The sequence below is a fragment of the Stenella coeruleoalba genome (genome assembly GCF_951394435.1).
Source record: "Stenella coeruleoalba genome assembly, chromosome: 17".
In the NCBI taxonomy this organism is placed as follows: Eukaryota; Metazoa; Chordata; class Mammalia; order Artiodactyla; family Delphinidae; genus Stenella; species Stenella coeruleoalba.
This window is the reverse complement of record NC_137163.1, coordinates 44536823-44557664: the sequence shown is the minus strand read 5'-3', so window position 1 is coordinate 44557664 and position 20842 is coordinate 44536823. Positions and strand designations below refer to the sequence as shown.

Genomic DNA, 20842 nt, shown 5'->3' with positions numbered 1-20842 from the left:
AACTGGTTCACATGAAGTTCTCTAGTTCCTAACAAATAGTTGATAGTAAAATAACAATAGTGGTAGCAACAATAATGATTTTTCTTTCTTCCTCCAGTGGTCCATATTGTATTGGGTTGGCCAAAAAGTTCATTCGGGTTTTTCCATGACTTCTTATGAAAAAGCTGAATGAATTTTTGACCAACCCAATATTTTGCCTATTAATTTTTCTAAAATGTATCATACAAAAAATCTATTATATGCCTAATTGGTTAGACTGTGAGTTAGTTTAAGCCAAAAAAACTAGGCTTTATTTATCTTTGTATCTTAGTAGCTGCAACATAATTAGTTTTACTAAATAAATCTATAAATTTAAATACCTCCTATTTAATGAAAATCTTCTGATGCCTGAATGGACCAAAAGCTTTCCAAATTTTGATACCTATCAAGACAAAGTCAAAAGTAAAACTCCACCTGATTTTGCACTTGCTCATCCAGAAATTGATTGTAACCCATGATTTTAAGCAGAGGTTGGTCTAAGTGACTGTTTCCCTAAGTATAAAATAGGGTTAATCACTTTCTTTATGCTCCAAAGAAATGCTTTCATCTTAAAAAAATGCCTTTGGACATAATTCAAGTGTTAAAATCATAAATTTATAAACAATCTCTCAAAGTTAGCAATGATAACTAAGCACAAAATAGTTACTTTTTCTTGAAATTCGGAGAGATGCAAGCCAGTACTCTAAGTTAACACCCATCTAGATTTGTAATGTGTATGTTAACTGGTATTTCAGCACAGTGATTAACAACCTTCTAAACAAAACTAATGCACTACTTTGATATAATAGGAAAAAAAAAAGTTATAAGCATATGTAGCAAAAAAACCCACTTCAAATATTTATTGAATATTTTCTATGTGGAAGGGAATATTTTAATATGGACCAAAGAACAGTCTAATATTGCATTATTTAATGTTTATCCTAGCCATTTTAATTAGGACACTAATACTAGTAGTAGTAATTTTCCATCCTGTTTCCCATATGAAAAGAATACAATAGAGTACTTTGGCACACACTTTTTTATTTTTCATTGCTCAGCTGAAATCGAATTGGTAGAGGTTGTAAAGTCTTTCCAGTTGCTGAGCAATGCAAATCCCCAGTATTCAATGCAAATCCACAGTTTTCAAGAGTTGGAGAGTTACAGAACTCTTATATGATTTTACAACACATGTAAATAAACAAGCAAACAAACGAAAAGATTTTTCAGTACCACCTACCCTTTCAATTTGTAGTATGAAAACTACAGCAAAGTCCCCAGATACATAAATCCACATCAGTTAAGGAAATTATTAAAGTAAACTATGTCTGCATAGAGACAGTGACATTATAGGGAATAAGTTTGGGATGCATACTATATAACAGCATCATGTCTTAAACAGTGTTATTAATGGAAAAGTATTTACCTTATACAATAATAAGCAATTATTGTAAAACTGATCTAGGATCAGAATCTATGAAGGACAGGGCTCCACAAACCAAAGCCTAATTCTCTGGGTTACAAATAAAGACAGCTGAACGACACAGTCAGCATATAAAATAACTTCAATCTTAAACTCTAATGTCTGCTCACTCATTGAATGTAGAACTCCTTTCCTTTGAAGCTACCTAGGTTAGGCATTTATGATATCAAGTGTTACAAAGAACAGTTGCAAAAAAAACATAACCCTACCTACAACATTGGGTAGCAAGTAGTGGGCCTGTCATAAAGTTGTCTTTGAAATGTAAATATATAGTTTTGTGGTATAAATATTTTTAAAGGACATTTTGATCCAATGTCTCAAAAATTCATTATATTAACACATGCTGAGAAATGGTTACTAACTAAAGTTGTTTTTCAAGTTTACACAAATCATCTTAAAATGCCAAGTGGTATGAACGGAACACTGGTTTGCAAGTCAGGAAACCTGTGTAAGTGCTATTCTTCATCTAGAATACTAACTATATCTTAGGTTGTTTGTTTAAAAAAATATATCAAACTAAATATAAGGGCCCACCAATTCTGAAATTACAAATTAACCTAAAATTTTCTAAAATATAGTACCATGAGATAAGTATATATACTGATCAATTGGGGCAAATTTTCTTTACCCAATATATCCTATTCTTTTTTAATTAAAACTCCATTTTTTGAGATCCTACTACATGTTAAATGCTTTACATATACTATCTCATTTAATTTTGAGCCATACATTAACTGTTGTAGAAAATCATTATTAGCTACTTTACAGATGAGAAACCTGAGGCTAAGAAAAATAAGAGATGTGCTCAAGTTCACACGGTTAGTAATTGGTAGAAATGAGGTTCCGACTATAAAGTTCACGCCCTTGTCTCTAAACTTGTGTGTTTGGTAAGTAAAGACACCTCACTCTCCACTATTCCATGTGGACACTATTTGTATGGAAAAAAAATTAATTATGAGAAGGAACATTTATGTATAAAACCTTGCTGAATAAAGTGGTGTGTGCTAATAATTTTCATTTCCTCAATTTTCAATTTTTCTTCAACTACTAAATAAATTGTGGGATTACTATGCTTTCCTCACTCTGCAGACATGGTACACTGCCATTCTAATCCACAGAATGGATTAGATATATGAAACATAATATGTATTATACTTAAAAGCTGAATATTATACTTAAAATTTACAACTTAAATTCTAAATTTCTTTAGAAACTGCTGATGGTTCTGCTGCAATTAAGAAATAAAAGCATATAAAATTAAAGAAATAAGCTGAGAGAAGAAGTGAAAAGACCATGCTTTCATTTACCTCATGTATATTTCCCATATAGGATTATACCAGATAGGATTTAATCTTAATTTTCAACTTCAAAATATCTCTTTTACAAAGTTAGGATTCCTTAAAGCCAAATGCTGCTTGTAAGTAAACAGCAGAAACTGATAACCTGATAGATGAAAAATAACATAAAGGAAATATAGAGGAGTATAGGATAAACTAATTATGACTTACATGATGAAAGACACTTTATACTCCACAAATCGTGTTGCCATATGCAGGAAAAATTAAAACTAAAATATCAAAAAGTTATAAGCCTAGAGTGTCCCCTTATATTTTTCCATTTCATGCTTTCTGACCCAAAATTTTTGTTTTCTCTGTGAAGCATCTTTCAATACAAGCACAATTTAACATTGAGGTGGGATAAAACTGTCCAGGTAATGGGTGTTGGTGGTTGTCATAACTGATGTAACTGTCCTTTTTCAGGTTTTTTTTTTTTTTAGTTTTGCTAAAATATCAGCAATTATAAAATTTTGATACAAATATGTTGTACACCTGAAACTATTATAATGTTATATGTCAACTTTTGTAAAACAGAATACCTTTACATACAAGTTGCATAGAACATCTTCAAATACGTTCATTAACCATTTGCTTTCCTTCTGTGAAGTGACCACACATGTCTTTTGCTTCTTTATTCTTACTGGGTTTTCTTTTCTTATTGAATTTAATTTATTATTAATAAAAACAACTACAGTAATCTCAAAAACAAAAACAAACTGTTGCCCAAAATTAGTAAGGATGATTCTAGGGCATGGGAAACAGTCTTCAAACCATCCCACTACCTAGGACCAGGTCCTGGGACAGCGGGCGATGTGCACTTCCTTTTCGGGGCTTTTCATGTGTTTGTTTTGTTTTTGTTTTATCAATATCCCTTCAGCAGTGTAATTCCCTTGGCCACTGGCCCCTCGCCCGGTTTTCCACACCGGCCCCCACCCCTTTCCTTCCGACCTGCTCGCTCCCTTCACACTCTAAGAACCACCTTGGGGACCCTGTGGAGGCCCTGCCTGATTTGCGCCGACTGACCCCAGAGGTTCTCTCCCTCACCTCAACTTCCCCCGTTTCCTCCCTCGGAGACGGCGTCCACTGGCCTCCTCACACCCCGGGACCTGACTTCTGTCCCCGTATGGCTCGTCATCCCCGGCCACCTACCGCCTAAAGATCCGGGAGGATTTCGGGACAAGCAGCCGCGTCGCGGCGCTCAGCCCTAGACGCGGCGGCCGAGCGCCCGGCTGCCCGTCCGTGAACAGCTGCAGCCGCGAGTCCGCTCCAGGCCCAGGGTGGCGGCGACGAGGGCGGGGCAGACAGCGGCTCCCAGGGGCGTTGGGCGGGCGCGGGGCGGGGCCTCGGGCGCCTGGGGCCCAGAGCGCGGCGCAGCCCGGCGGGAGCAGAACCGTTAAACTGGCGGCGTGCGTTTCTCGGGATGTGCAGGGCGCGAGGGGCGGGCGCAGCCTCTCGGGAGCCGCGCGTGGTGCGGAGGCTTCGCCGAGGTGCCTTTGGGACCCCAGCCGGCGGTCCTGCTTGCCCGACACGGGGAGGCGCGAGACGAGACGTCTGCGCGATGCCGGGCGGCGGACTCCAGGCAGCGTCTGTGAGCTATGCAGCCTCTATGAGCGAGGCCTCCGGTGAGCTGACGACTGAGCCCCTCCCGCGTCGGAGCTGCCGGCGGATCCCGCAGGCGCTGGCAGCTGTCCCTGGCCTGAGTCTAAGTGGTGCTAGGATTCGGGCTGTTATGGAATAAGGGAAATGGTTAACTTCTGACAGGAATACATATCGCACACAGACTGCCGTCCTGAAAGGAACAAAATTCGTTGAGGCGACTCCATCTGAATCCGAATCCTTTATTTTTAATTTTCACTTTTATTCTTTTACTCAATTTTTCACTGTTATTTTTGAGAGTCCCCACTTGGTACTACCACTATACTAGGGGGACGTGGAGGCGGAACACGGGTGAACACGGGTGTAATTACAGGGCTCACAATCCGGTGGGCCCCTGGGCTGGTGAACAAATTCTGTGGGCTGTGCTAAGTATTGCGATAGGGGAGTAGATTTAAGTTGGGAGCATAGTGTAAGGAATGCCTAAACTGACCCTTAGGCTTGGAATGTTAGAGCCGTTTTCGGAACAGCTTATGCTTGGTTTCTTCCAGCTGGCTGGAGGAAGAAGGCAAGGAAGAAGAGACGGTGCAAAGGGAAAAGAAAACTTGTCTGGCGTACAGTAGTTGGAGTAGGGGAAACTGTGTGGAAAGGAAAGTGAAGAAGTGGACATGAATCAAAAGTTTGAATCTTTCATAACTTATCTTTTTGAATATTGGAAGGGTCGTTCTCACAGCACTATGGAGGGCAGATTGTGTGTGTGGGGTGTAAGATATAGCAATATTAAACAGGCCACAGAAGGCTTCCCTGGGGGTGTCTGCAATAACTCCAATAAAAAATAATGATGTCTGAGATAAGTACCAAAGAAGAAGGGATAGATCTGAGAGATGCTGCTGAAGTGAAATCAATAGTTTTGTGACAGACTGGGTGGAAGGAGTGAATAAGAAGAGAATCTAGGGTGACTCGGGGTTTCTGAATTGGGTGAACAAGTGAATAGGTGGTGATGACATAAGATAGGGAACACAAGAGGCAGAACAGGTTTAAGGAGGGAAATGATGAGTTCAAACTGGGACTTGTAAATATGAGATTATAAAAGAATATTTAAGTTGAGGTTTTCAAACAGCTTTTTTATGTACACACACAAAAAAATATGTACCCATACATATATAACATATACATACACGTTATAGATAAATTGGAACATTAGGAAAGGGATGCTGATTAAGAAAACCCATTCCAGAAAAAAGTATTTAGAAAGAGGACTCAAAAGGCAAGTACTGCAAAGGAGGCTGTGTAAAGGCAAAGAAAGCTTGACTGGAATGGGATAACTGAAGATGAAATGCCTCTTTGAAAAGGGATCATCTAAGCTAGGGCTGAATGCTGATATAGAATAGGAAAAAGGTATTTAGGGAAAGGGAACTGTAGGTATTAATGTCCTGGGGTGAGAAAAAGTTTAGCATATTTCAGAAACTGATTAAGACCAGTATGGTTGAATAGAAAGCAAGAAGAGAATGCTGAAGATGAGTTTGGAGAGACAGGAAAAGCTGAAATCCTACAGTGTTTTGTAGGCTCCAGTAAGGAGACTGAATTTTATTTTAAGAGCAATGGGAAGCATTGAAGTGTTTAAGTGGGACAGTAATATAGTAGGATTTACCATTTTAAAAGGTGTGGAGTTTCACAATCACTTCCATGCATAGTCAAGTTATTGCTATTTAGGTGTAGAAAAGGCTTCCAGCAACATTCCTACCTTCCACTGAGACAGCTCACCTGGCTTCAGAGACTAAAGTGCAGGTCAGAGGAGGTGTCATGATAAGAACATGTCCTATGGCATGAAGCACCAGAAGTCTGTGGATAATGAAGTCAGTAAATCCTTTCAACCCCCAGATGTAAAAAATTGTAGGTGTAGGATTCAGTTCTCATTAATCTAGTCAAAACAGAAGTTTTCTTCTTGAGGAATATGTTTAACAATGTAACATATACAATTATATATACATCATACAATAAAATTAGTTTTTACATATTACTAAATGAAATCAATAGAAATTATGATAAAAAAGTGAGATGGAAGAAAAAATTTTTTTTCAAATAAAACCAAAATCAGTAATCTACTTCAAGGTATAAATACATTTTAAATATAGTTAATAAGCAGACTCCTAATTTTTTTGGATAATTGATGAAGAAGAATAAATTATATAAACACATTGAAATTTTAAAAAATCTCTTGTTGATTTGGTAAGAAATATTGGCATCTACAAGGATAATCCAGAACTTATAATATACATCTACAAAAAGAGCTTAACAACAGGTTAGTGAGCAATTTAAATACTAATTACACTGCCCAAGGAAACTTGAAATGCCCTGAAATCATTGAGCTTACATAAGAAACTCATGACAAGTTTCCCCAAATTTAACAACACTAAAAATTGACACTACAAGTTGTTACTGAAATTAACTTTTCTAAACTTTCAATAATAAAAATAAATTTTGATTGCCTATCCTGGAGAAAATACCAAATTATTTACTCTCACAAAGAAAATGCACTATAAAATTGTTTTCAAATGAAGAGGCAATCAAAAAACTAAAAATACAGGCAGTTAATTTAAAATATTTTTTTGGATTTTTTGATGTTTGTGGTATTCGTCAGCTTTTTAAAATTTTTAATTTGTTGTCATTGCATTGTTTTTCTCATTGTAAATAAATATTTACTTTGGTTCAAAAAAAAAAGGTTTGGAGACTGTATCAAGGAAAATACAAAAGTGGAAATAGGAATCCCAGTTCCCAATTAGAAGGATAATAATTAAGAGTTAAATGTGTCTTACTACTTGTAAGTAGAGGTTTTATTTACAATTGTATTTTCTTAGCTTATTTAACTTTACCTTCACAATACCTTACATTTAGTTAATAAAACCTTGTATGGTCACAAGTAACCTTGTATGAGCACAAGTAACACGCACACAAACTGGTTTCTGGTTCTCATGGTAGATACTGTCTAGTTAGGGTGCAGTTACAGAGACAATTCCAATTCAATAGCTAATTGTTAAGATAAAGGCATTCATGGTGTGCCTGTGTAGTTCTACTGAAAGCCTGGGAGTTGGGAAAAGCTGAAGAGGTAGCATTACCTAGTATTTACCAAATGATCTCCTTACCAACCTCCTGTCAGTATTCTTCCTCTTATTATTCCACAAACATCTACAAAGCATTTTATGGAAGATACACATATACACACCCCCAAATACAGATAATCATTGAAACAATGCATGAAAAGCTATAATAGCGATTTGGCTCCACTCAGCTTAGTTCAGAAAAAAAAAAAAAAAATTTTTGAAAGTCTATGCCTATTATGTGCCAGGCACTGAGGATATAAAAACCAAACTGAGATACGACTTGCATGACTGAGGCACAACTAGTAAGAAGAGAACAATAGTCTAAGAGTACCTATAAACCTGTAAGTACAATAGAGGGTAGTATATGTGGCAGAAGTATTTACATGGAATAGAAGTAGTACAAGGAAAGAATTCTGTCTGGGTGGAAAGGAGGAGAGGAAGGATCATGGAAGAGTTTGCAGGGGAGGTAATGCCTAAGGAGGATTTTCAAGGATAGAAAGGAGTTTACCAAGTTAGACAGGGATATTCCTTGCAGGCAGAAGGACATGTCCAAAGGCATATAGAAATAAAACAGAAGTCAATACCAAAAACTATCAGTAATTCAATACTGCAGAAACACAAAATATGAGACACTGCTTGGGTAGTGGTTCAATATTAGGCTAAAGAAGAATGAAGAGCCTTTTATCTCCCTTATAAGCATGTGGAGAGATGCTGAAGGACTGTAGGTAGGGTATGATAAGATCTTATGTGTATCTAAAAAATAATCACTTAGGTGACTAATGTGGAAAATGGATTGAGGAGAGGTACAGGCAGCAGACAAGGCAAAAATAGAAGCAGAGGGACCTGTTCATAGCCTTTTACAGGAAATGTTGATGAGAGCCACAATTAAGATAGGGAGGAACCATGAAGAGACGTGCACATACTTCAGAGAATAGGGAGAACTGATGGATTGTAGAGGGTGTGAGATGAGAAATAAAAATGGTGATGCCAGTTATCGATTTAGGCAGCCAGGTGGATCTCAGAAACAATGAAAAGATATTGTGAGTTCCCTGAGGAGGAATGAGGGAATGGAATGAATCTAGAGTGTAGGTGGAGGAATGAAACAAAGGTAAGAATAGGTGAAATAAGAAAACAACCACTGTAAGAGGAAGGGAGTCTCTGTGAAAAGTGTGGTAAGGGGCTTTAGGACTAAAGTTTTCATATGGTATCTGTGGGAAATTTACAGAGAGCGCTGAAGACAGGTAAACAATGTTGAGGTGCAATTGAAGGTAAAGATCAAAAATATGTAGTGGCATTTGTGGTTATGGGATTCATTGGTAAATATAGAAGATGATAGATTGGAATAATCAAGAAATTAGAAGTGTTGAAGGTGATATTCAGGAATGGTAGTACAAAAAGGGTCAGAATTTTGGATAGAGGAAGCATATGTTCAGAGAGTGGATATCTGAGTATGAGTTTGGAGATGGAGTGGTTCTAACTATGGGCGCCCAGAGTGCAGCTACAGTGGTGAATAGCAGACGTGTAATGGAGATAAAGGTCACTGGACTTGAGGGAATCAAAGAAATGAGTCCAGACCAGAGTATTAGAGAGGCCATTCACATTGACATTTAAATCAATGGCATGTGATAAGAATGAAAACCAGATACTGAAGTCTGCATTAATTATGGGGGAGTAAAAGAAGACCTGGGGATGGCAGATGGTAGGCAGAGAGGAACTTTTAAAGGAAGGAGTCATACAGCAGGTGTGTAGGAAGAGGCCAGGAAAAAATAAGGCGTTACATAATCTAAGGAATTCTCTACAAATCTCCTAAGCTTATTCTTGCTAAAGGCTTAATGACTAATGAAAATGTAATGCATTTTCTCCAAGATTATTTAAATATCAAATATCTTAAGCCAATGGTATATTTGGCATAGAGTATCAGACACTGTGGCAAGGTTTTTCAGAAAATTTTATTTAAACACTGGGAACTTACAGTAGTTCTATATCCAAACATTACACATACACATAAGACACTTAAAAACTTCAGAGCAATGTGTGTGATCACTTCCTTTTTAGCAAGTTACCTTAAATGAGTTTTAGTTACATTTACAAAACTGAAGACTATCTCTGTGGAGGATCAAAGACTCTCACCTGTTAAATTACAAACTGTACTCAGATATTTAGCCTTACCTAAAAACTTATTTGGGAGGCAGTCCCAAAAGAATATGGGCTTCTCATTTTTGTTTTTCAATGGTATTCCACCTAAGGTCAAACACATGCGCATTTATCAAACATAAAGAACCTTAGTATTTATTTAAATTTGTAACCGAACATGTAAAATAAATTTAAAAATTAAAAGCCTTTACAAACTTTTTTAGCATTTTGTGCTATTTAACAATCATTTTAATAAATATTGCTATTACAAGAAAGAGAAGTTATATTAATTAAAATTCATTGTATGTCAATTTCCTTATATTTAATATGTAATATTCCTACTTATTTCCTATGATTTTGTTAATTATAAAAAAGAAAATAAATACATGTAATAATATTTAAGATAAAATGCTATAAAATTAATAATGATATAATAAAATCAAAAAATGTTTTTTAAACTAGAGTATTCTATTCTTTGTGAAATGAATACTTAGGGCAAATATTTTATTTTCTTCCCAGAGATGAGTTACACACAAGTATAGCTAGATCAAAAATAAACAAAAACTAAACAAAAGAAATGGTGTTATTACTCAAATACAATCAAAGCTTTTTCTATATTAGAAAATGTGAATGCCAGAGAAAGTGCATGTGAACATGTGTATATTTTCAGCATGGTTTAGTACAGTGTTTCTCAGAGTATGACTCAGGAAAAAACAACATCAGAATCATTAGTGCTTGTTTTGAATGCAGATGCCTGTTCTACGCAAAATCTTTTTCAGGTCTGTGGGAGTGGCACCTCAATTTCCTCTGGCAAAGCAGAAACAAGAATCCTTTTCTTAGGATTTCTGTGAATATTAAATAGCACATATTGTAAGGCTAGCACCATACTTGCCACCTATCATTATTAGGATTCTTTCTTTTCTGCCAAAATGACATATGTATACTCACAAATGACTTGCTCAAGAATACCTGATCATGGTTCTATTTTTCTCTTTTCTAAGAACTAAGCCTTTTTTTTTTTTTTCCTACCTTGGACCACAGGGGACAAATAAATCCTTCCTTTTCTGATGAGTGGCTATGTTATATTCTTTCCAATAATGTTTTCCCAGCACTTTCTGTGTTCTACTTCTGTACTAGTCACTGGAAGGCTAAGTATAAACTGTCATGAGTTTGGATGTAGTTAATTAAAAATTTATGGTAATTCATATAAGACTAAGCTTAAATATATAATATGTTAACTTTAAAACTTAAGGTTTTATGGATGAAACTCATTGGTTTGGATTTTAATAAATTTAAAACTCAAGAATCAAATGACAATGTAACAAATACTGATGTGATCATCTCTTAGCATTCTTATCTGTTTATCAAAAGGAAACTTAACACTTTCCAACTATTAGTTAATCTAGCACAGAAATAAAGTAAAAATCATTTATCTTCTATCACTCATAGATAACTATTCTTAATGTTTAGTGCTTAATTTTCCTTAGTTTTTTCAACACATAACATGTAAAATCATTTTTTTAAAGTGAATTATACTCTACATATTGATTTGTGATCTGATTTTGTCCCACAATATTTTGTAAACCATTCCAACTGAACAGATGAAAAATTTCATCATATTTTTAATGACTGCCTGTTGTTTTACAGTATAGGTGTACCATAATTTATTTCACCTAGTCCACATTATTGAATTTTTAGACATTTTTTTTCTTTTTAACCCCCATTATAAATAAAAATGTGATAAACATTGTTGTACATATATATTTGTTATCTTATCCATAACACCTTTAGGATAAATTCTTAGAGACAGAATAACTAGGTCAAAGAATGTGTGTGTGTGTTCGTATGTGTGTGTGAGTACCTTCCCATATCTTCAAAATTGCAGGAATATTACTGCTTTTTAACTTTTGTTAATATGGTAGGTGAAATTCTTAGTTTTTAACGTATAGTCTTTCATCATTAGCAAATTTTTTAAAAAGATGGTGTTTATTAATTATTGTATTTCTTTTGTGAATTGCTTTTTCATGCCTTTAGTCTCTTCCCGTATTAAAAAAAGTAATTCTTTATACTATTTTGAAAAGATCTTCACCAGTTTGTCTTTTGGCTTTACTTATGATTTTTTTTCTTTTAATCATACAATCTATTAATCCTTTCCTATTAATGTATTTTTTTAATTGAAGTATAACTGACTTACAATATGGCATTTCAGGTGTACAACATGATTCGATATTTTAATACATCACAAAATGATCATCATGATAAATCTAGTTACCACCTATCACTATATTGTTATTAAACATTATTTACTATATTCCCTATGTTATACATTACATCCCTGTGACTTATTAATTTTCTAATGGGAAGTTTGTACCTCTTAATCTCCCTCATCTATTTCACCCATCCCCCCACAAACCTACCTTTTTGTTCTCTGTATCTGTGCCTCTGTTTCTGCTTTGTTATGTTTGTTTTGTTTTTTAGATTTCACATATAAGTGAAATGACATGGCATTTGTCTTTCTCTGTCTGCCTTATTTCACTTAGCATAATACTCTCTAGATCTATCCATGTTGTCACAAATGGCAACATTTCATCCTTTTTATGGCTAAGTAATATACCATTGAATATATATGCCACATCTTCTTTATCCATTCATCTGTTGATAGACACTTAGGTTGCATCCATGTCCTGGCTATCATAAATAATGCTGGACTGAAAATAGGGTTGCCTATACCTTTTGAATTAATGTTTTTGTTTCCTCCACAAAAATACCCAGAAGTAAAATTGCAGCAACCTATGGTAGTTCTATTTTTAGTTTTTTTGAGAAACCTCCATAATGTGTTCCATGGTATCTGTACCAATTTGCTTTCATACCAGTAGTGCTCAAGGGTTCTCTTTGCTCCACATGCTCACCAACACTTGCTATTTGTTGTTTTTTTTATAATAAACATTTTGACAGATGTGAGGTGATATCCTGTAGTTTTCCCTGATATTAGTGATGTTGAGCATCTCTTCATATGTCTGTTGACCATCCATATGTCTTCTTTGGAAAAATGTCTATTCAGGTCCTCTGCCCAATTTTTGTTTTGTTTTTTTTTTTTTTTTGGTGTTGAGTACTATGAGTTTTTTTTTTTTGTATATTTTGGATATTAACCTATTATTAGATATATTGTTTGCAAATATCTTCTCCCATTCAGTAGGTTGCCTTTTGTTCTGTTGTTAGTTTCCTTTGCCATGAAAAAGCTTTTTAGTTTGATGTAGTCCCATTTGTTCATTTTTGATTTTGTTTCCCTTGCCTAAGGAGACATATCCATAAAAACATTGCTAAGACTGATGTCAAAGAGCATTCTGCCTATGTTTTCTTCCAGGAGTTTTATGGTTTGGGGTCTTACATTTAAGTCTTTAATCGATTTTGAGTTTATTTTTGTATGTGCTGTGAGAAAGTAGTCCAGTTTGATTCTTTTGCATCTAGCTGTTCACCATTTATTGAAGAGGCTGTCTTTCCCCATTGTACATTCTTGCCTTCCTTGTTGTAGATTAATTGACCATACATGTGGGTTTATTTCTGGCTCTTGGTTCTTTTTTTTTTTGGCTCTTGATTTTTGATTCCATTGATAATGTGTGTCTCTTTTTGTGCCAGCACCATACTGTTTTGATTACTGCAACTTTGTAGTATAGTTTGAAGCCAGGGAGCATGATATCTCCAGTTTTGTTCTTCTTCTGCAGGATTCTTTTGGCTATTTGGGGTCTTTTGTGTTTCCATACAAATTTTAGAATAATTTGTTCTAGTTCTGTGAAAAATGTCACTGGTATTGTGATAGGGATTACAATGAATCTGTGGTAATTTTAATAGTATTAATTCTTCCAATACATGAGCATGGTATATCTTTTCATTTGTTTTGTTGTCTTCAATTTCTTTCATTAATGTCAGTTTAATGAGTATAGGTCTTTTACCTTCTGTAAAAGATTGGTTAGATTTAGTCCTAGGTATTTTATTCTTTTTGATGCAATTGTAAATGGACTGTTTTCTTTCTGATAGTTTGTTTTTAGTGTATAAAATTCAACAGATTTCCTTATATTAATTTTGTATCCTGCAACTTACTGAATTCATTTATTCTAGTAGTTTATTGGTGGTGTCTTTAAGATTTTCTATATATATAGTATCATGTCACTGGCAAACAGTGACAGTTTTACTTCTTCCTTTCCAATTTGGATTCCTTTTATTTCCTTTTCTTGTCTGATTGCTGTAGCTAGGACTTCCAATACTATGTTGAAAAGAAGTGTGAGAGTGGACATCCTTGTCCTTTTCCTGATCTTTGAGGAAATGCTTTCAGATTTTTGCTGTTGTGTATGATGTTGCTGTAGGTTTGTCATATATGGCTTTTATTATGTTGAGGTATGTTCCCTCTATACCCACTTTGTTGAGAGTTTTTCTCATAAATGGATGTTGAATTTCTTTCTTATTAATATCTGCTTTGGGCTTCTACTTAGAAAGTTTTTCATTAGCATAAGATTATATAAACATTTACCTATACATTCTGAAACAAACGTAAATTCCAAACCCAAGCACATTTAAGAATTTAACATACCAATTCATTCAATCATTTATTCATTCATGCAACAAGTATCTATTGAACACATACACACTAGGCATTCTTCTAAATGCTGGAAATAAAGCAGCAAATAAGACCAAGGTTCCTGCTATCATGGAGTTATATTCCAAAAGGAATATAATCATGTAGCATATAATTTAATGTGGGATTTCAAGTTACTGGGGAAAGAATGTATTACTCAATATACAATGCTGCTACAACTAATCAACCATTAAGAAAATAAACAAATTAGATTTTCATTTCATAAATCAAGTATATTACAAATGGATAAAAAAATCTTTATTTTTAAAATAAAAGCATGAAAATACTGGAAAAAACATAAGCGAATATTACATAAAGGAACATTATATGCATTCTTGAACATGAAAACTTTAGAGTAAGATCTCAAGGCAATTTTAGAAAAACCTCTTATTTTTTAAAAATGGAATAGAACAAGGTAATTTTTGAACAATAATCTTTATTAGTATATTTTTAAAGGTACATATAATCCTGAGCAACTGCATTTATACATTTATCATTTACTCTTTGAAATTTACATGTAGTTTGTTCCAAACTCTCTGATGAGTACATTTTTATACTAATTAGGAACATAAATAATTAAAAATATTATTCTTATCCATGGAATAGCCAATTAATTTACTCAGAGCATCTCATTATCTAATTCTACTACTTCAAAAGCTTTAGAATATTACCTCTCAGTTAAGCAATTTCTTTTTCAAAACTGCAAAGATGGGCAGTGCAAGAGCTGATTCCTTAAATCCTAGTGAATTCTTAGAAAACTATGTTGCTTTTTGTCTTTGATCTGTATTTTGAATAAATTTGGTAATTATTTAACCAGCTATATTTGAGAAGAATGGTAAAAGTAACTGCATCTCATCTCAATATTTTAGCCAGTGTAAAATGTTACAGGGTCCCTTCACATATAAGTATTCCATAATTATCCCAATAAGAAAAATTTACCATGATCTAATGAAAAGGAGGACAACCTAATATAGATACATCTTTGTAAATGGTTAAATATTGTGAAATATGTGAAATACTTCAGTCTCCATAAAGGAATACATAGAGATGATTAACATTAAATTTCAAAAATCTAGGCCAGAACTTTCATAATTAGTAAATTAAAAAATGACAAAAATAAAAGACAAAAAGATCCTATGACAAAGACAAAGATCCTGTGATCTTTGAGAAAAAAACATTTACCCAACATATCTCCAGCTGTGGACAAATAAATATTTTTATTCTTGTATTTTAAATTACTACCAAAATATTATATCTTTCTACAAACAACATAAAACAAGCATACAGTATCTAGAAATGGTCTTTATCTGACAAGAATGTCAAGTCTTTGAAGGTACACTAAATTTTTTTTTCCTGAATAAGGTCACTATGATCTTAGTTAAAGTTACAGTAAGCAGTTCAAGCAAAATGTGTATTGCTTAGATTTTAAAGCAAGCAATTGTGTTACTGTTTAATTAAAATATAAGTATAAATGTGAAGCTATTATACCAACATTTATAAACACTTCTTAGAAATACAGATCAGAAAGTAATGGAATAACTGATTTAAAAATAATGAAAGGTTGATGTTATATGTAAAATTTGGGAACAAATCAAAAATATATTTAAGAGATGTAAAAGAACATGAAGACCAAGATTTATTATTTGGAGCTTGAAAACTTAGCAGCAAAACAACCTATCTGCATATAATGTAGTACAATGAGCATTTGTTCATAAAAGACTCCCAAAGTCTTAAAACTTCATACATAAACCAGAATGAAATCCATTAGGTAAATGATTTAAAGATGCCAGAGTAGTTTATCCAGAACTGCTAGATACTCTCACCTGCATTACCAAATCATAAACAAGCTTATGCAAAACTGTGTTCTGGATAACTCACTCTTATAGCTCCCCAATAACAAGCTCGGATAAGGCAGATCAAACCTAAGAAATAAGCAACTGCCCAAGAAACATAGGTTGCATGAAATCGCCTTGCAAAACCTTGGGTGCCAACCTAAAATAAAAAGCAATATAAAAATAAAAGGTTAGAAACTGAGAACTTGTGTTGGCTTACATGCAATTTTTATGAAGTATATTCCTAAGATGACAAAACCCCAACAAAATATGAGTTGCTGCATTTGTTGGCTACCACTAACAGAGTAAAATTTAATAAAATGACATTGCTAGCTACATTAACTATAAACTTTATAAAGTAAACAAAAATTCCATTAAAATATCTTATTTATAAAAGGAATTTAATCTATATAACCCCAATGTCATCCCCATATTGATAATAAATCTCTGTTTCACTTGAATAAAAAGAAGAATGGTTTTTCAGACCTTCATAGCTGAATGAGCATTGCTTCAGCTTTGGCCATGACAAAATTGGTTCTGGCACTAAGTAAAAACAAATGGGCTTTTGTTAAATGGAGGGTAAAATTCCCAATGTCAAGGACCTTCAGAGGGATCCCAAGACATGATTTCACCTGGATGGGCAAGCTCCAGGCCCATGGATTGGCTTCAGATTGCTCATAGTTTTTCAGAAGCTTCTGGGCCTGATATGCGAGGGAGGCAGGTTCTTCAGCGATCAATGAAGGCTGTTCCAGACCTCACCATTTACTACTGATAAAGTTAAGAGGAAAGAATTCTAACAGCGAGTAGAGTAATACTCACAGTTAATCCAACTCCAATGAAAATACATATCATTCCAATGGTAATATATGCACAGCAGCGTCTTCGAGGAAGTGCACTACCCACAGAGGAACTGCAAATTCATGAGAACAAAACAGAATATTAAGTATTTACATGAAGATTCTCCATTTCATCTTTGTGAATACTTATCTATGGCTTTAGTAATACATATACTTCTATTTATTTATTCAACTTGAGAGACAAGAACGTACATAATTTTTTTAATGAGTGATCTAAATCATACCTGGTGAATTTGTGTGTGAATTATTGTGGCTTTAAACAAAATTCAGGTGTTGATCATTGACAAAGTCCACAAAAACTCACTATGGTCAATAATGATCATCCAAGATAAAAATTTATTTCCAAAACAATCTATTCCAGAATGGAAAATCAGTGCTGTCTTACAAATAGAAATTGATTTTTTTTTACATTTATAACCATTGTTATATGTTTAGTGTAGAAAATTTGGAAAATAAGAATAAAGAATAGAAAGGAAAATTACCTGTAATTCCACTACCATAAATACCGCTATTTTTCTCCAGCCATTTTTTACAACTTATCAATTTAGCATAAACATTTTCTTACATCATTAAGTATCCTCAAACTGGAATTCTGATAGATGAATATAACATAACTTAACCAATTCCCTAGTATTGGACACTTTTTTCTTCTTGGAAATAATGCCAGGTAAGCAACATCTAAAAGCACTGTGCTTATTTTTTTTAATGAAAGTATAGTTGATTTACAATGTTGTGTTAATTTCTGCTGTACAGCAAAGTGATTCAGTTATACATATATATATATTCTTTTTTATATTCTTTTCCATTATGGTTTAACACAGGATATTGAATATAGTTCCCTGTGCTACACAGTAGGACCTTGTTGTTTATCCATTCTATATGTAACAGTTTGCTTCTGCTAACCCCAAACTCCCAATCTATCCCCCTCCCCCACCAACTACCTTGGCAATCACAAGTGTGTTTCTGTTTCATAGATGGGTTCATTTGTGTCATATTTTAGATTCCACACATAAGTAATATCACATGGTATTTGTCTTTCTCTTTCTGACTTACTACACTTAGTATGATAATCACTAGTTGCTGCAATCACCATGTTGCTGCAAATGGCATTATTTCATTCTTTTTTATGGCTGAGTAGTATTCCATTGTATATATGTACCACATCTTCTTTATCCATTCATCTGTCAATAGACATTTAGGTTGTTTCCATGTCTTGGCTATTGTGAATAGTGCTATGAGCATAGGAGTGCATGTATCTTTTTGAATTATAGTTTTGTCTGTACATATGCCCAGGAGTGGAATTGTGGGATCATATGGCAACTCTATTTTTAGGTTTTTGAGAACCTCCATACTGTTTTCCACAATGGCTGCACCAACTTACATTCCCACCAACAGTGTAGGAGGGTTCCCTTTTCTCCACACCCTCTCCAGCATTTATTTGTAGCCTTTTTTTTTTTTTTTTTTGTGGTACGCAGGCCTCTCACTGTTGTGGCCTTTCCTGTTGTGGAGCACAGGCTCTGGACACGCAGGCCCAGCAGCCATGGCTCACGGGCCCAGCCGCTCCACGGTGTGTGGCACAAACCCGTGTACCCTGCATCGGCAGGCGGACTCTCAACCACTGTGCCACCAGGGAAGCCCCTAGTTGTAGACTTTTTAATGATGGCCATTCTGACAGGCATGAGGTGGTACCTCATTGTAGTTTTGATTTGCGTTTCTCTAATAATTAGTGACATTGAGCATCTTTTCATATGCCTGTTGGCTATCTGTATGTCTTCTTTGGAAAAATGTCTATTTAGGTCTTCTGCCCATTTTTCAATTTGAGTTGTTTGTGTTTTTGTTGTTGAGTTGTATGAGCTGTTTGTATATTTTGGAAATTAAGCCCTTATCAGTCACATCATTTGCAAATATTTTCTCCCAGTCTGTAAGTTTTCTTTTCACTTCCTTTATGGTTTCCTTTGCTGTACAAAAGCTTGTAGGTTTGATTAGTCCCATTTGTTTGTTTTTGCTTTTATTTCTATTGCCTTGGGAGACTGACCTAAGAAAATATTGGTACAATTTATGTCAGAGAATGTTTTGCCCCTGTTCTATTCTAGGAGTTTTACAGTGTCATATCTTATGTTTAAGTCTTTAAGCCATTTTGAGTTTATTTTTGTGTATCATGTGAGAGTGTGTTCTAACTTCACTGATTTATATGCAGCTGTCCAAATTTCCCAACACCCCTTGCTAAAGAGACTGTCTTTTTACCTATTATATATTCTTACCTCCTTTGTCAAAGATTAATTGACCATAGGTGTGTGGGTTTATTTCTGGGCTCTCTATTCTGTTCCATTGATCCATATGTCTGTTTTTGTGCCAATATCATACTGTTTTGATTACTGTAGCTTTGTAGTATTGCCTGAAGTCTGAGATGGTTATGCCTCCAGATTTGTTCTTTTTCTTCAGGATTGCTTTGGCAATTCTGGGTCTTTTATGGTTCCATACGAATTTTAGGATTATTTGTTCTAGCTCTGTGAAAAAGGTCATGGGTAATTTGATAGGGATCACATTAAATCTGTAGATTGCTTTGGGTAGTATGGCCATTTTAACAATATTAATTCTTCCCATTGTGATTATTTTTCATTGTTTTCTTACGATAAATTTTTAGAATCAGAATTACAAAATTAAAGAGATTAAACTTCTAAAAATCTTTTAATACATACTGCAAGAAGCCTATGGGAAATTCATAAAATATATATCTCAATTGAAATTCCAAATCCAATAGTTTTCAGTTCTCTCTACTTCTAATTTTTTTAATTTTCAAAATGATAAAAGTATAGCAAAGATCAAAAAGCCAATTGGTACTTTCTTCTCTTCCTAAATAAACATATATTAACACATATCATATATCACACATTGTGTTAGTGGATGATATAATTATCTGATTTGTTTGTGTATGGCCAGTGTCCACATTATGCCTACCACATGGTAAATTACTCGTAGAATGTCTACTGAATAAATGAAACACAGAAATGCATCACTTACTAGGCATAATTTAGAAGTGTGCTATTCCAAAAGGTTAATTTTGCATAACAGAAAAATAGCTTCAATTCCCAAATCTTTTTTAAAATTGATGAATATTATTGCAAATATGTATCATAAAAATTCCTGAATAGTTGAAGAAAAATAGAAACATGTGGATGACCTGGGGGGTCATCATTAATTGCAGTAGTGTACAACCTGCTATCTGGAGTTATTAGGGCATCTGTGATTCATTGCCTTTATGTTACATTTAGCCTTAGACTGCTTTTAGTTTTAATAACTATGTCTGCATTTGGTGATTTTTCCTGCCTTATATCTCACAGCTGGCCACCATTTCTCATTTACCTATGTATCTGCCTCTGGCAGTCTAATCTACCATGGATTAGAAGGCAACAAATTTGCTAGAATATACTCAATAATTCAAAAGGGTCTAAGTGAATACCAGAGTAGCTTTTCTGTGAGCCAAAGGAACACACTTTAGTATATTAATTTCAGTGCATGAATTCTACTTAGAAAACCCATGCTCATTTTTCATCACTCAACTTAAATAGTCACTACCTCTGGAAAATCTTCCCAGGAAAGAAATAACCTACTGCTAGTCTACAACCCAAGTGCCATCTTATCATAGGGAGAAGGCAATGACAAAAACACCTATCACATGCACAATAAAATCTCATACATTTAATACAAATATGGTATCTGTATGCAATATATAGTATTGTTTTGCAAGTGTTAAAACTTTATACGTACATGTGTTAAACTGTATGCTTCTGTGACTTGCTTTTTTTCCTCAGTACTCTACATGAGACTCTTCTACAGTCATATGTGGAAACACTTACTTCA

General features: G+C 34.4%; 2 protein-coding genes across 3 annotated transcripts in view; both read right to left on the bottom strand.

Annotated features, from left to right (window-relative positions):
• LOC307175801 (uncharacterized protein C8orf88) overlaps positions 1–4362 on the bottom strand; it is a 43432-nt gene extending 39070 nt beyond the window's left edge. The window contains exon 1 of one of the 2 annotated variants that reach the window (XM_079901336.1): positions 3985–4362. The gene's annotated coding sequence lies outside the window, so the exon portion shown is untranslated. Of the gene's footprint in view, positions 1–3879; positions 3965–3984 lie in introns of those variants that run through there. The other variant, XM_079901338.1, reaches the window with a different exon arrangement.
• An 11368-nt stretch (positions 4363–15730) lies between these two features.
• The window catches only part of PIP4P2 (phosphatidylinositol-4,5-bisphosphate 4-phosphatase 2), an 84808-nt gene continuing 79696 nt past the window's right edge, over positions 15731–20842 (bottom strand). The window contains exons 6-7 of the mRNA XM_079901823.1: positions 16944–17034; positions 15731–16284 (exon numbers count right to left, since the gene is read on the bottom strand). Of these exons, the coding sequence (XP_079757949.1) occupies positions 16141–16284; positions 16944–17034 (235 nt within the window). The 3' untranslated portion in view covers positions 15731–16140. The remainder of the gene's footprint in view (positions 16285–16943; positions 17035–20842) is intronic.